General features: G+C 35.3%; 1 protein-coding gene across 2 annotated transcripts; it reads left to right on the top strand.

Annotated features, from left to right (window-relative positions):
• Positions 1-804: 804 nt before the first annotated feature.
• On the top strand, positions 805-15,236 carry LOC126831474 (ubiquitin carboxyl-terminal hydrolase isozyme L5). 2 transcript variants are annotated; one of them, XM_050561992.1, is made up of 12 exons: positions 805-923; positions 3,793-3,856; positions 4,699-4,804; positions 5,069-5,194; positions 6,171-6,232; positions 7,348-7,478; positions 9,216-9,282; positions 9,796-9,895; positions 11,332-11,424; positions 13,072-13,170; positions 14,252-14,303; positions 15,114-15,236. In XM_050561992.1, coding segments are annotated over exons 1-12 (978 nt in total). In that variant the 5' UTR covers positions 805-847; the 3' UTR covers positions 15,116-15,236. The 2 variants fall into 2 exon arrangements, with proteins under 2 accessions (XP_050417949.1, XP_050417950.1); XM_050561993.2 differs by lacking the exon at positions 805-923 and adding an exon at positions 1,065-1,332.
• Positions 15,237-16,701: the final 1,465 nt, after the last annotated feature.

Here is a 16,701-nt window from a genome sequence, read left to right as displayed (position 1 = left end):
CCAGTGTCTGTTTGAAGACGAGCGCTGATCTGATTTGCTGTGATGACACGATTTCTCAAGGCCAAGGTACGGATAAATCGATCCTGGGCTTGAGTTGTCGCCCTTGGTCGACCTGAGCGTGGTCTGTCCTGTACAGATTGTGTATCACGGTATCTGGACCATAGCCTGCTTATGACAGACTGAGAAACATTCATCGTCCGCGCCACAACCGCCTGTGTTGTGCCGGTCTGTAGCATGCCAAGGGCACGTAACCTTTCATTTTGGGTAAGCCGACGCATATCAAAATTTGTTTTCTGGTCACTAAAACAATTAAACTGATGTTTCCACCCTGGAATTCAATGCCACAATGACTGTAACATTCAAAGTCAGAGTCGTGCAAATCTTGGGTTGGACCCCCATGATGATCCCAAGCATCACCTGCATTCCATGCGGTAGCTATTGGTGCGTTTGGGCGTCACATGTAACTGGAAATGTGTCTTCTGTTAGGTTCTATAGTGACTTTTTTCGTAGTCATTTGCATATTTTAGTATTATGCCCCCAAAATCAAATATCCCCTACTTTTTTTGAATAGTATATATTGGTTGCATGGCCATGTCTTAGACATTATATATGCATTTGATATTAATTTTAATCTTTCCAGTATTTGAAAATAGTATAAAAATAAATTCGACCAAAAGATTGTGTTAGAAACCTTGGTGTATAATTGCGCTACATGGGCTACGTTTGAGCAAGAATTCTAATTCTATGGTTTGAGCCAAAAGATACAGACCGATGATGGAGATGAAGTTGTCGGCGGTTGGCGTCAGCAAATTAAAGCCACCACACCGTCACCGGAAATCGTACAAGCATGGCGAACAGCGCGGGAGACTGGTGTTTGATAGAGAGTGACCCAGGAGTTTTCACTGAATTAATTCGTGGGTTTGGTAAACCAAATATTTTATTTACAATGCATGAATATAAGGTTATAGCGGAAATAATTATGTTCGTATTATTTTACTGTTAAAAGACATAATCAGGTCAGGATGACGGTACTGTCAGATTAAATAAAGGGAAGTAACTGCAACAAAAAATGAAATTCAATTTTGCTGAGTGTGACTGAGATTGGATTTAAAACTTCACCTCAGCCCTTGGACATTGGAAATGGGGGATATAATTAGGGCAGATGTCCGTTGACTTGAAAATAAAACAATATCTACCGTTCCTGTCTTGCCCAACTATGAGGTAACTTGCAGTTGATAAGAGTTGAGATAATGCCGTTTTGATTCACAATCAGGTAGTCTACAACAATGTCAATAGCTAGCCAGATAGAACTCAACTACCCAATGGCCAATGGTATAATCTGTGGTCACTAAGGTGGAAGTGCATGTTAAATATAGTTGTTTCAGACTAGATAACAAACCTTAATCTCTCAACCCTCCGTGTTTCGAGATAAGAGATGAGGCCATTGCCTTCAATGTAGCACATGCAGAAGCGATTCGCACCCGGCATTTGTAAAGAAAATTGACAACACTTTTAATCAAAACAACGATTGGTTATTGTTATTTATAATATTTCTGCCACACCCAACTATAATTAAGCATATAGTCCTACCTGAAACGGGTACAAATCTCCTCTTTTTAAATCAAGCGACAGTAGATTGCTTTTCCCGACATTTTAAATTTACGTCTGTAACACATAAAGGGGGGCCTCCTGTGCAATAGCCAATCAAAGTACCCATCTGATCAGAGTTGCGCAGTAGGTATTACGGCTTAATTATGAACGTCCGAATCAATTTTGATAAAAACAACGCCTGATTTACATTTACTTTATTGTCAATATTTGCTGATAAATGAATGTTGTTTCAAGTGATTGGACTGCGTATGTGTAATAAGTACTAATAGTATAAAATTAACTTATTTTTAAGATGGTACATACATTAATAAAGAAATTGAGTTTGCCACTTGGAACTAATGGCATCCAATCGTAGCTAAAAACAAGCACATCAGTATATCTCAGCGTTTTTAGTTCCGTTCTCGTAGCTAGTTTCAGACATGCACAGTAGGTTAGGTTTATAGCAGTATGGCTGTGATATCACCTTGTGGAATTGGACATTAATCCCAAGAAACCAACTAAATTAAAGGAGGTTTATTAATGTCCTACTGTTATGCTCCAAACTGGGCTAATTATAATACAGTGTGCTATGAGGGAAATTTTGCCTACTCTTATATCGAATTCCAACTGTCAAGGGATCTTTACTTGCACGCCAATGTGTACACGGTACCTTGGTTTTTCATCCCATCAGAACGACTAGACAGCTGTCCTTGTTAGGCCCGCCGTCCTGAATCACTCCTGCGCAAGCACTAATCTTACTTATCGGTAAATAAAGATTTGTCTGCAATGTCATTCTGAGTGGAAGCGATTGTTAAATCCCCAATTAACAACAACAGTACACCCTCACTCATCTCCACACGCAGATGGTCGGGAGATGAAATAGGGCATTCCATTATGTAGTCTTACAAGATTTGGTCTTGTGGAAATGTATTTTATAGGTCTTCTTATTTAAAGTGGAGCTATTTTCAAATTGGTTAAAATCACAAGACCATTAAAATAATTGCTATAACTGCAGGACCCGAAGAAAACCCACAAGGTTGGACAGGCGACCCTACTCTTTGTCACGTACAGCCAGGGAATCAAAACCATGCCAGTTAACTCAATGACAGACCTTATGATACAGCGCACACACGCTAACCATTCTAATACTCGAAAAACTTAGTGCATATTACACATATCAATAACCCAGTCCGGTTATCCAAATAATTCCCACTTGTTAATATTATTTTAAACGACACAGTCAAATGGGTTGGGAGCCTTAGAGTCTGTGCGAGTAAGCATTTTTTAACAACAATTCTTTAGCCGTCTCTCTGTTCAGCATTATTGTAAGCATTTGCTCCGGTCATACAACACTGGGCCGGTCCATGCGAGACCCATTTTGTGCTCTGGTCCCCGACTGTATAAAGGGAACATCCACACAATCTTACTTAAACCTGAACTGAATGAAACTAGTCGCTTCATGAGAGAAATCTGGGACGGCTACTAATTCTATTTTAGTTCCATAAAATTTTCAGAAGCCCTATAGATTATTGCTTTCTACTTTTCTTCTAAATTTATAGTTACAGGCTAGAGGCAGAATGTATTAATGAACCTGCCAAAGGTCAAAAAAGAGATTTCTATTTACCGTACTTCAAAACTCAGCAAAAACAATTTTAAACCCTTAACCACTGAACTTTGTGTCATCTCTGATTGCTTAAAATCAATTTCATAGTAAAATATTCCCCAAATAAAAAACTTTCCTTTTGTGACATCCTTAATTTTTGGCATAAATTGATTGAGTGAATGAAAGTAATTAGAGTGTTGGCGAAGAAGCTCAGTGTGTAGAACAGATTGGTTTCATACATGACGTAATCACTGTCTGCTTTTAATTGAGGTAAAATGTTTGTTTAAACTTGATGTAGATGTTCATTAGGTGAATGTCTTGGCTGAGTTCAATGATTAACGTTTCAAGCTAAAGCTAAGTAGAGCTAAGCAATTTCATTGGTCAATGCTTATGGGACAAGATAACTTTGATTCTATCTGATAGAGACTGGAGTGATGAAACTTAGTGTATAGTTGATAATCAGTTTGATTGCTTGATACATTTGAAAAAAATAAATGCGATTAATTAATATGTGTCATCTATTTATTTTGGGATTTCAGCGGGGGACATCAGCTTCACTGTTGGCTTATTTATGTTCTACCATGTATATTTATTTAAAGGTTGTAAGGGTGTCCAAGTTGAAGAACTATGGAGTTTAGATGCTGAAAACTTCATTAATTTAAAGTAAGGAACACATACAGCCTACTATACATGTACATGTATCATTAGGTAGTCTTGAAGGAGCAGTGAAGTGGAAGTCAGATCACTGGATTTTTAACCAGAAAAAATCACCAGGTTCGAATCCTGAAGAATATGAACTAGGAATATTTAAAAATACCTCATGCAAGAGCTAAATCTGCCTATTGCAGGTCATTCTTCAGCCCTTAAATGTTGTATAAAGTATTAATTAGTCATTTATTAACATGACAAGACCATAATCAACTCTCGATGCCATCTATTGGGTAAGATTAAACAGATTTGAATCTGATCTGTGATTCAACGGCTGTTCATGATTAACCGTAAAAATAGGTAATCAAGACTTTGTTTTTTATCGTGACAATGGAGGTTATCATGTTTTTGAAATTCGGTTTTCTCGGCTCAGAGTGAAGTAATTTGATTGGAATTTTCAGCATATTCTCATTTCGTTATCAATTTTTTAACTATTATAGTTATAGCGAGAACTGTCAGTTCTTTGTCTAATCTTGCATAATGCCTCTTTAATGAACATAGTCAATTTTAGGCGTTCATATACAAAACATAAAGACATTTGTTTTAGGGTTACCATATGGTTTCTCTGATCTTTTAGTTAAAACTAAAACTATATAGACCATTAACTGGTAATTTGTTATACAAAGTTCTTGATGGAGAGACAGTATGATATATAGTTCAGTTTGCGTTTCAGGAATCTCACCTTCATTTTGACAACTGGTGTGTGCATGTAAAAGAACCCTCAATGCCCCATTCTTTGAAACGCTGCTGGTGGTCATATATTTGGTTGTCTACAAATGCTATGTTTTCAATTTCAGACCCGTTCATGGATTGATTTTTCTGTTTAAATGGGTGGCGGATAAAGAACCTGATGGTTCTATTGTAGCAGATAATCGATTAGAAAAAATTTTCTTTGCAAAACAGGTAACTTAAAATTTAGTTAATCATTACTTATATATTTTCTAAGTGAATTGTCAAATCCAGTAACCTGTAGTATTTTATTAGCCTACTTATTGTATAATTTTAAAAGAGTTTTGAAAGAACAAATGGCCAAAATTCCATCTTACGGACCTACAAATAAACTAATCTATCGGACAAATTTATCTTGATGTTTGTCAAAATATCCCCTCTTTAAAGCTATGGACATTGATTTGTGAAGTATAATTTGATAGTTAACGTTTATTTTAGGTTATAAACAATGCGTGTGCTACACAAGCTATTATCAGTATATTACTCAACTGTAAACATCCAGATTTAGAACTGGGAGATACATTATCATCGTTTAAAGAATTTTCACAAAGTTTTGATCCTGCTGTAAGTATTATTATCTTAAAACTCTTGAAAGGAGCCTAAACCATTCAATACAACCATTGTGACATTGTTCATACAAGAAAATTTGTATATGAGTAATGTTCCTACCACATATCTAGCAAATGGTGTTTGAAAGGCAATTTAAGTATAAAAAGAAATGACATGGTACTTAAAGATCGATTATGTAAGAGCTAAATCTGTCTAGTCTTTATTTTGACCTCAAATGTTATATAAACTATTATTTAGTTTATAAACTATAAACTAGACATTTATTCACATGACAAGCCTATAATCAACTCTCTAGACTATCAGGTTGTTGAGATTTTAATTGATTGAAACATGATCACCATTAACAATTTATTAAGCAATAATAAACGATCCATTCTACATATTCAAACACTGACAACTTTGCTCAGAATAAAGTAATTTGAATGAAATTTTCAATTTATTCATTTTTCATTGTCTTTGTTCGAACTGTTATAGCAAGGATGACCACCCCTTTATCTAAATCTTACATAATGCATCTTGAACACCATTTGAACCACATGGTTCGATAATGATAGCTTTTTAAGTCACAAAATCTCGAAGAAAAATCCATTACTGATATCTTTTTTGCCTTAGATCCTCTTCCGCTATGACGATCATGTTCAGAACATAAATTTTTTACGTTTCTGTTCAAAGTTAAAGTATTGTGCTAAAAGGTGAGATTACATATTATGGCGGAAGAATATATTTTCACAATTCAAAGCATTGTATGGTACAGCACATAATTTGAATTGCAGATATTTTCTAGTTGATTTCTTTTGGTAAATTATTTTGGTGAAATTACATATATGACGTGAATAATATATTTTCACCATTCAAAGGATCGTATGGTGCAGCTCAGATTATGAATAGCAGATATTTTTTGATGATTTCTTGAGCTCTTCTATTAGTTAAACATGTCACTATTCTAATAAACCATGTATTGTTATTTCAGATACGAGGGTTAAGTTTAAGTAATTCAGATGTTATTCGACAAGTTCACAATAGTTTTGCCAGGTAAAAAAAAATCTGTATTCCTGTTCCGAATTCGGATAAATTGCTATGAAATGAAAAATACCCAAAATTGAAGTTGGAGAGAAGTACAAGTCAAGATTTCTTGTGAAAAGGGATCAGTATGTACTCTTACTACAAAAAAGCTAGTGTAACAGATGTTGTTGTTCTTAGTGTTTAACGTCCGCTTCCACCGAAGGTGATATCGCTGACAAGCTGTCTTATTTTTTCTTTTCACTATATTAGGGCAGGCACAGGGGTGTTTTTTTGTGGGAGGAAACCGGAGTACCCGGAGGAAACCATGAGGTTGAGAAGGTGCCCTTATCTCCAGGCCAGCTAGAGGTTGAAGTGCGACACTCAAGACTACTAGGCCATCCCAATCCCCCGTAACAGATTTTTGAAATATCTGTTTTTATAGGTGGCTATCTATGTCCATTCAGAACTAACATACGGTTATTATAAATTTGACAAATTTGCGAAAGTCTTTAGAAGTGGTAGGAAACTAGAGTAACTGGGCGACATCCACACCACCATACTCCCTTGTGTGGGATCGGACATCTGACATTCATATAAAAAAAGGCCTTATGATCTTCACACTCCCTTTCTGACTTCACCCTGTGGATGGCTTACCTGTGAAAACTGCACTATTTCGTTAACTCCATTTATATGCCCTGTTCCAAAAACCAGAGAAGCCACGGTGACACAGTGAGTAAGACATCTCACTAACTTGGAGGTCCGGTGTTCAATCCCTGTGATGGAAGAGAAAGTTCCTAGGGATTTTCCGGCTTGGTTCCCCCTTGTCGGATGTTGGAATTCAATTTAAGAGTAGGTTGTAGCGCCACTGTCCTGGCAAAATTTCCCTTATAGCACACTTTATAAGATATGCCCGTCTTCATTAGCCCAGTCGCAGCAGAACAGTAGGAGTTTAAACCCCACTTCATTTCATTTCCAAAACCTGTCAAATACGGTCATCATATATTGTGTCCTGTTATCATGTCAAAAAATGTTAACTGGTGGCGAAAGCAGGTACCTCTTCAAAACATCTTCAAATTTTATTAATTTTTTCAGTTGGTATGGCATGAATTTCAAAATAAAATTCCTGTTTATGTTCATTTATTTAGACAACAGATGTTTGAATTTGATGAAAAGTTAGCGAAGAAGGATGATGATGTATTTCATTTTGTTGGTTATTTACCTATAGATGGTAGACTATATGAATTAGATGGTTTAAAAGATGGTCCAGTTGATTTAGGTAATAGTGTCCAAGATATATAGATATAATTAGAAATCAAAAACTTTGACCTTTTTATTCAAGAGGTCACAATTTTTATGCGATTTTGATGAAACTTAAAATGTATGTTTATAACCCAAAGATCTTGGATTATGGCCCCTTATTGTGCAAAAAAATTGCTTTTTTAGCTTGTTCTCTGACCATCTCTTGGGCGTAACTTGCATGGCAACCGCTTGTTACTGGCATGATTTTTTAAAGTTTTTATCAGATTTTTGCTATTACAGTCATCCACGAGTCTTCCTCATGATTCGTTTGAATTTTGAAAAAAAAATTTGGGGGGATAATGCATTTCGGACAAGTCTTGAGAGGGATAATAGTCGTAAGTTGATTAAAAACTCAGGCCTTCACCTCGAACCCAATGTTAAAAGTAAACACAGTTTACTTTATTATCAAGTCTCGTGTCCGTTATTACTATCCTGTATGGTTAAACAATCAGACCTACAGTATCGAAACTACAATAATAATTGTCCAAAGAAATCATAATCTTCTGGAAATTGTCCTGTAGAGTGGTTTTGTTTCAAGCCGGGTCTGTGTGGGTTGATTCGTAGTATTAATAATAATTATGTCACGTGTGTTAGGAATGGAATACTGACATCTTCTGTATGATTTTATTATTAAACTAATATCAAATCTTATAATCCTGTCGTCCAAGCCTTCTGGAGATATTAAAATTAAATTTGAAACCTTTGTAAATGAAACCTGTAATGCGAATCGGTCTACGAATGAATACTATGAGACAAAATGTCACATTTCTCGGCTGTGAAATAAAATTGCGGCAAAACAAAATACAATTCATCAAAATGACATCATGATATTAAGAGCGTTGACAACATAAAGAATCAATGGAAATAGAGTTGGTTAGAGAAGGGAGGTGGGCATTACCATTAGGAAGTTACGTCAACCGGGAAAAACCTACTGCAATGTATGTAGTAAGGAAATTAACAACGGAAGTCAGAGGTGGAAGGCCTGGGCATCACTGGCATTTGATGTACCACTTGGTTTTAGTCTGAAAGCGAAGGCCTCATAGGTCACAAGATGTAAATAGGGTTAGGGAATGTGATTGTTGACGAGATTGTGGGTTATGGTTAACCCAGTAAGGTGTAGTGCTACTCCAATTTTGACCCCAAAATGTCCCCAGAAAGTGCCATCACTAGTTGAATGGTACAAAAAATTTTGGTCATTTCGGGACTAACATATGGTTCAAATTATTTCAATAATTCGCTTGCGCATAGGGGTCTTTAGCAGTGGGAGGAAACACAGGCGACCCACTCCAGTTGACTCAATGACAGACCTTATGATACAGCGCGCACATGCTAACCATTTGGCCATCCAACCCTCCGGGAAGAAACAAAATCATGCCTGTTCTTATCTACAATATCCTTATGTGAAGAGCAACTGCTTCATCAGATCAAACTTGACACATAGTGATTTAATGGACAGTGCTATGCAGGTTTTCGGAGACAAGAATTGTTGTTATGCAATGATGACAAAAAAAATGAAATTGATTTCTTACTGCTTTAGCAAGTGATATTAAGTTGGAAAATACATAAACATAGCATCGCAAAGCAACAAATATATGTCCACCAGCAGTTTTTTGAAGAGTGCTTTTCAGGTCTCAAAATCATAGAATTGAGGATGGATGCACAGGCATGATGACAATAAAAAGAAATATAATTTGAAGGTATTTCAATGTTTCAGGCGTTATACCTAGTTCTACAGATTGGTTAGATATTGTCAGACCTGTTATAGAAAAACGAATGCAAAAGTAATTATTTTTATTTTAAAATAGTATCAAAAAGCTGAAAATTACCCATGACTGATAGACCTGTGAGCCTTTTAGCTAGCTTGTAGCTTTTGTTTTGTAATTCTGCACAATATTTGCGCACAACATTAAATGATGACAGATAGTTTTGCCACCAGCAATGCTTTTTTCCATCAGTAGTGTTGTAACTAGTATACAGATATCCGTTAACCGATACAAAATCATTTTACTCACCGTTACAATCTTCTAAAGTTCTGTTGTGTTCTATATATATAGACATTTTTACATTTGAAATTTTCCCCAATGCAGTTGTTTACATTCTTATATTTTCCAATAAGTCAAAGGGGCTGATCATCATAGGATTTCATTGTTTAAGTCGCGGCACAGTCAATGGATGAGAGGGTTAAAGAATGTATTGGGGTTGGCAAAAAAAAATCTCAGTAATACAGTTTACTAGTTTGCAGCATCTGTGTTGCAGTGTCTGTGTATAATGATTGTAATGTATTCTGTTTCTAGGTATAGCAATGATGAAATACATTTTAACTTGATGGCTGTAGTGTCTGATAGAAAAATGTTGTACGAAAAGAAAGTAAAAGATTTACTCAAACAAGTTGAAGTAAGTAAGATAATAGAAGAAAACAAGATTTGCATTTTGTTAAAAAATTTACTTTTTAATATGAGTTAAGATTCTTTCTAGAGAACCATTTAAAGTAGAAAGAGTGTTTTATTAATTCGTATAACAAATGATGTTTGCATGATGTAAAACATACTATATCAGTATATTACAAACCTGTCACATACCCCAAACACAGGGGAGCTGTTGTGTCTGTGTGAGTATTGCACTGGTTTATTCACTTCCCTGAACTCTCTAGAGGTCACAATTTTCCTTTCGATATTTGCACTTATCGGACTTTAACTTCCTGGATTATGGCCCCTGATTGTACAAAATATCACGTTTTTAGCTTGTGGGCCCTCTAGAGGTCACAATTTTCATCTGATTTTAAAAACGTTTAAATGTATCACCGTTACACCCTAATGAAGGTTGATTTTGAGGTTCATAAACATCCGACTGAAACTGGCGGACAAAATGGCCACTCCTTGTACGCAAATAGTCTAAAAGTATGTAATACGAAGGTTGTGGACCCTCTAGAAGTCACAATTTTTATCCAATTTTGATTAAACTTAAAATATATCTTTATATCCCAAATATCTCAATCAATTATGATATTCGTGCATTTCAGACCATAACTTCTTGGATTATGGCCCCTTAGAGTACAAAAAATCTCTCTTTTTAGCTTGTTCTCTATCCATGTTTTGCAAAATGTGGGCATATCTTGCCTGGCAACTGCTGGTTTAAATTTATCTTTAAATGGCAAAAGCATTCCCATCTACTTAAAATTGGAGCCATCCGATGCCCTAGAGAGTTGATTATGGTCTTGTCATGTTAATAAATGTCTAATTAATTATTTATATAACATTTAAGGCCCAAAGAAAGACCTGCAATAGGCAGATTTAGCTCTTACATAATGTATGTTTAAATATTCCTAGTTTATATTCTTCACAGCTTAGCCCCTTCAGGATTCGAACCTGGTGATCTGAATTCCACTTCACTACTCCTTTAAAGATCCCCTGACAGTTATTAGGGAAATCAAATATTTGGTGTTCTAAGGAGCTCTGTTTAGGATGGTTTAAGTGATAAATGCTTAAGCCTGGTTTGTGCAAATGAGAAAGACATTTTGATTCTCAAAAACAGAATTTGAAGACTCAATTTCATTAATTAATGCATAAATTTAACAAAACAATTACTGTTTAAAGTTGACTGATGACAAATTATTCTGTCTTGCATAGACTTTCTGTTTATATAGAAGGGGAGCAGGGGAATGGAATTGGTGATATTTTACCTTGTCTTGTAAGTTTTCTCTGGTTTCCTACAACTGCTAAGTAATCTTGCATGCATTCAAATCCATGGAATAAAAATAGATGATATATTTGTTCTGTACTGATTACATGTATGTGTAAATTTGTATTGTAAATGTAAACATGTAATTGCAGTCTGGTGGTATGGATACAGATAACCTCCAATCAGAAATAACACAACTTAAACTACAAATGACAGAAGAAGACAGTAAAATGAAACGATATAAGGTAAGTTGTTGTACTGCGGTATTAATATTCTGTTCTTAACCACACAACTATCAACAGCTTGAGATATAACATAAGATTTTATAAACAGTTTCAAAATGTTTTATTGGAAACTAAGGATTCTATCCTTGAACACAAACTGAAGCATCACTTTGAAAAATTAAAACGGGAAAAGTTGTATGAAGAACATAATATCTAACTGTTTTTCATGCTGCATGAACTGACTATGTGTAACTGTTAGCACAGCCAATGCCACTTTGTGACAATCTCACATGATTAAAGTGAACATAATTTTCATGTCATCTTGTTTGATGACCGAAAATTCAAGACAAAATGGATGCTCCTTGTATGCAAATAGTCTAAAAGTTTGTAATACCAAGTTATGAACCCTCTAGAAGTCACAATTTTTATTTGATTGTGATGAGACTTGATATGTGTGTTTATATCATAATGATCTTGGTTCCTCTCGATAATTACGTATATCGGAGCGTAACTTCCTGTATCATGGCCCCTAATTGTTCAAAAAATCTCTTTTTTAGATCGTGGACCCTCTAGAAGTCACAATTTGTATTCAATTTTAAAAAAGTAAATATATTGACTAATACACCTCAGTTAAGGTTGAGTTCAAATTTCGTAAAACTCTGACCGAAACTGCCAGACAAAATGGCCGCCCTGTGTATGCAAATAGTCTAAAAGTATGTAATATGAAGCTGTAGACTCTCTAGACGTCACAGTTTTATTTGATTTTGACGAAACTTGAAATGTGTGTTTATAACCCAAAGATCTTGGTTCCTTTCGATATTCGTGCATATCAGACAGTAACTTCCCGGATTATGGCCCACAAATTATCCGAAAAATCACATTTTTAGCTATTGGACCCTCTAGAAATCAGTTCTCAGTTCCTTTAGATATTCGCATATATTGGGCTGTAAATTCCTAGATTATGGTCCGAAAAATCATGTTTTTTAGCTTGTGGAACCTCTAGATGTCACAATTTTTATCAGATTTTAAAAAAAAACTGTTTAAATATATCACTGTTACACTGTTACACACTAATTGACGGTTGAGTTCAAATCTTGTGAAAATTGGACCAAAACTGACAAAATGGATACTACATGCGCAAATAGTGTAAAAGTATGTAATACCAAGGTTGTAGACCCTCTAGAAGTCACAGTTTTAATCCGATCTTGATGAAACTGAAAAGATCCAAAAGATCTTGGTTCCTTTCGATATTCATGCGTATCAGATCATAACTTGATTATGGCCACTGATTGTACAAAAAATCGCTTTTTTTGTTTAGCTTGTTCTCTGTCCATCTCTTGCAAAATGTGGGTATATCTTGCCTGGCAACTGCTGGTTTGATACTTCATGTCATCTGTTATTACTCTTCCATATCATCTTATCTGATACCTCTTTTCCACATCATGTCATATATCTCTTTTCCACATCATGTCATCTGATATCACTCTTCCACATCATGTCATCTGTTATCACTCTTCCACATCAAGTCTCCAATTTCACACTGCATCATGTATTCAGATATCTCACTTCCACATCTAAATCATATATATTTAAGATGGATTTTTAAAGGGAACTGTCAGATTAGGGTTTCTGATGTTTATAAATTGGTAAATATTGCTTTTATTTCAGACAGAAAATATTCGCCGAAGGCATAATTACCTCCCTTTTATAATGGAGTTGTTAAAAATATTAGCGAAAGAGCAAGAATTACTCCCTTTAGTTCAAAAGGTTTGTAAAAAGTTAATACAGTTCTCAATCTATTAAAGCTTTAATCACCAATTTAAAAACAATTTATTGATTTTTTAATCCTTTACAAACTACAATACTTAATTCTGTTCAGTATTTAAAAAGTATGATTTATTGAAAATATTTCAACATTCCGAATCCTATGAAGACAATATAAGCAGTATATGGTCAAAACAAGGGGGGGTTGGATGGCCAAATGGTTAGCGCATACATGTTGTATCATAAGGTCTGTCATTGAGTCAACTGGCGTGGTTTCGATTCCCCGGTTGTACGTGACAAGGAGTATGGTCACTGTCCAACCTTGTGGGTTTTCTCCGGGTCCACCGGTTTCCTCCCACTGCTAAAGACCCCTACACGCAATAAATTATTGAAATAAAATTGAACCATATGTTAGTCCCGAAATGACCTAGTTTGTGTGGAGTGGACCCTAAGTAGTGAAAAATTAGATATTGTCAATCAGTGATTGGATGATTATATATGTATATATTATTGGTTTATTAGGTAATTGGAATCTTAAATTTTACTTTTTGGATCATTAGAAATGTGATAAGATAAGTGAGAAAAAAATATATATATATTACAATTCTGTATTTAAAGAATTTTAAATTGGTATGTGACATTTGCATTTAGCTCTAAAAATGGCTGATATATTTATCTTTGACTCAAAACAAATATGCTTGAAACTCAGAATTGATATCTGAAATAAGGGGCCTGCAACATGTGTATCAATAAGTCATATTTGATTACAGATATCTTAATGGGTTATTCCATTGATCTTATTATGCTGAAGGGAATTCATCTTTAAGCCTTGTAACAAAATATATTTCATTGTTGAAATAGTATTAACAACTTGAAAGGGTCATGTATGTTTGTGTTGGTGACTGTGAAGCTCTATTGGCTAATGTTCACTATGTAGCCATTGAAATCAAAATACCTAATGTTACGGATTTGAAGAAAATATAATATAGACAATGAATTCCATTTAAAATTTGTATCTTTTCTCATCACACCGAATGTTTTTGAATATTAATTGATTCTGTAAATTTGTTTTGTTTTTATTCAGGCAAAAGAAGTAGCAAATCAAAAAAAGAAAGAGAAAACTGAAAAAAAATTATGTAAGAAACAAACCTTTTCTAGTCCAGGTAATGGGGTAAAACTGCTTGTAGGCCTGACTAAGAACATTTAACTAGTCAATCAAATACTGCAGTAGCAAAGAAGATTTATTTTTCACATAACAGCAGTCATCAGGAATTGTAGATACTTTAATTTAAAAGTCTACATGGGCCTGAATTTCTGCCAAATAAGAGGGACATTTCTTGTAAAAAATGGATGTGCTTCAACAAATCTAGAATTTTAAATGACATTTTACTCTTCACTGAAGTAGCACCAAAGTTTAAGGAAAAGAAGAAGTTTAAGCACCCAGTTAATTCTTACATCCTTGTAGTTGCATTATGGAAAGTCAACAATGCTCCTGTCCACATGTAATTTCATTTTGAATTTCCATTAATTACTGTGTGATCAAAACTATGATTTCACTTAGAAAGTTGTATAACCATGGTGATTATTTCTATGTCTTTTTATTGAAGAAAATCAGGAGAGAGAGAAATGAGGTTTGACATCCATTCTACTCAATCTAGGTCATTTAGGGACTAACATGGTGTGAGGAAAACGGGCAGTCAGAAAAACCATGAAGCTGGGTGGGCAATCACATACAACATTGAGATCTAAACCACCCACTTGACTTTAAAAAAAACCCCGGACCTTATGATCTAAAATGCACAATTTAAACCATTCAGCAACCATACCCCAAGCCTCAAAAACTGGTGACTATTTCTATGTAATTTGAGTTGAAACAGTCAAGATAAAAACATTTCCATCATAAAAAGTGAGTGTTATTTATATAGCTTATATTATTTATATTTCAGGAAAAATGGTAGATGGTGTGAATTATTTGTTGTATTGGTTCTATGTGTTGTTTAACATTAACCTGTATTTATTGTATGTTAAAGGGTCTACATTACTTTTTTCATTAAAGGTGTCTAAAAGTAGATTTATTTTAATCTTGACCTTTATGAATTTGTGGAAGTCACATTGATTGTGAAAATTTAACACCCGACCCAGAGTCATCCCATTTGGTGGTCAACTCCATCTTTATTAGCCAAGTTGAAGCAAAACAGTAGGACATTATACTTTCATTTTGTGGTCAACTATGAGTTGACTCAGCAATGTATCATCAAAAAATCCCAAAACAGTTTTGCCTTGTTACTCAGTTTGTAAGTGACAGTCTGTAAATTAAATAAAATGGGGTTTAATGTCCTACTTCCTGTAGCAACTGGACTAATGAGGACAGGCATACACCTTGCAGTGTGCTATGACTTTATGAGGATAATTTTGCCCTGACAGCAGCGCTACGCCTACTCTTAATCGAAATCAATCTGTAAAGGGTTCTTTTACGTGCATGTCAATGTGTACATGGCAACTCTTTTTTTTCGTGTTATCTGAAGGATTAAACAACCATCCTGCACATTGACATGGGGATACCCTGCCTTAAAATCCTAGCTATTTGAAACCATATCCCCTTATAGTCAACATACCCTAGATGTTTCCTTTCCGGGGGTGAGTGAGGGGCTCAGTGACCAAGGCACTGGCTCACTAACCTGGAGTACTTGGGTTCAATACCGGTGTTGGCCAAAAAGTTCGTTGACAAGAAACGAAAAACTCCGGTTGGCAGGTGGAATTGGAATTTGATGAAAAGCAGGCTGTGAATTCAGAAGGAGAATGTGTCTCATACTCATAAGTCATCATTTTGATTCATTGGTCCAGTAATAAACTAAAAGGAAACTCCATATCTTTTGCTGCTGATTTAAATCTTATTTGAGGTAATTCATTCTTCCTCTACTTGTTAAATATCGGGATTCTATTCTGATCCCTCCCCATTTAATATTTTATTCCATAACATATACTCGAATTTGTCTATATACATCAAGTACCTCTTATTGAGAATTTAACTGTCTTCCAGATTATGGTGACCGGGGTATGACAGGTGCATCCAATTGACAGTTAATTAAATGAAATGGGGTATAAGCTGCCAAGGAAATTTGGTTGGGACACCGGCGTTTCCGCCTACTCTTTGTTGAATTCCAACACCCAGGGGATTCTTTTACGTGCATGCCATCGTGTACAAGAGACTAAGTTGTTTTCGTCCATCTGTTTCTTGCTGCACCCCGCCACCACCGCAAACTGGTCACTTACGGAGGGGAGATCACGCAGAAACATCCCAAGATACTTTCTCGGGAAAGGCCGGCAATATCCACGGGGCCTCGTGGTTGATAAACTTATTGAGCAACCGTGGTTCCCTTGACAAGTGATTGCCGGTCAGTACAATTTGTGGGACATCAGACCTATAACAACTTCATTTGAACAAATCAAAACCAAAAAGTATACTTTCGAAATACCCCAACATACCACTGGTAATCTTGCCCCATACATCTGGAAATATGTTCCCAAACCTCG

This window comes from Patella vulgata, chromosome 9 (genome assembly GCF_932274485.2).
Source record: "Patella vulgata chromosome 9, xgPatVulg1.2, whole genome shotgun sequence".
NCBI classification, from domain to species: Eukaryota; Metazoa; Mollusca; class Gastropoda; family Patellidae; genus Patella; species Patella vulgata.
This window is presented reverse-complemented; position numbering and strand designations above follow the sequence as displayed.

Excerpts from the sequence above, each read along its gene's own strand:
- LOC126831474 (XM_050561992.1), top strand. The coding sequence starts at position 848 with ATGGCGAACAGCGCGGGAGACTGGTGTTTGATAGAGAGTGACCCAGGA. Across the intron at positions 924-3,792 it reads TGAATTAATTCGTGGGTTTG|GTTGTAAGGGTGTCCAAGTT; the intron begins GTAAACCAAATA and ends ATTTATTTAAAG. Across the intron at positions 3,857-4,698 it reads GAAAACTTCATTAATTTAAA|ACCCGTTCATGGATTGATTT; the intron begins GTAAGGAACACA and ends TTTCAATTTCAG.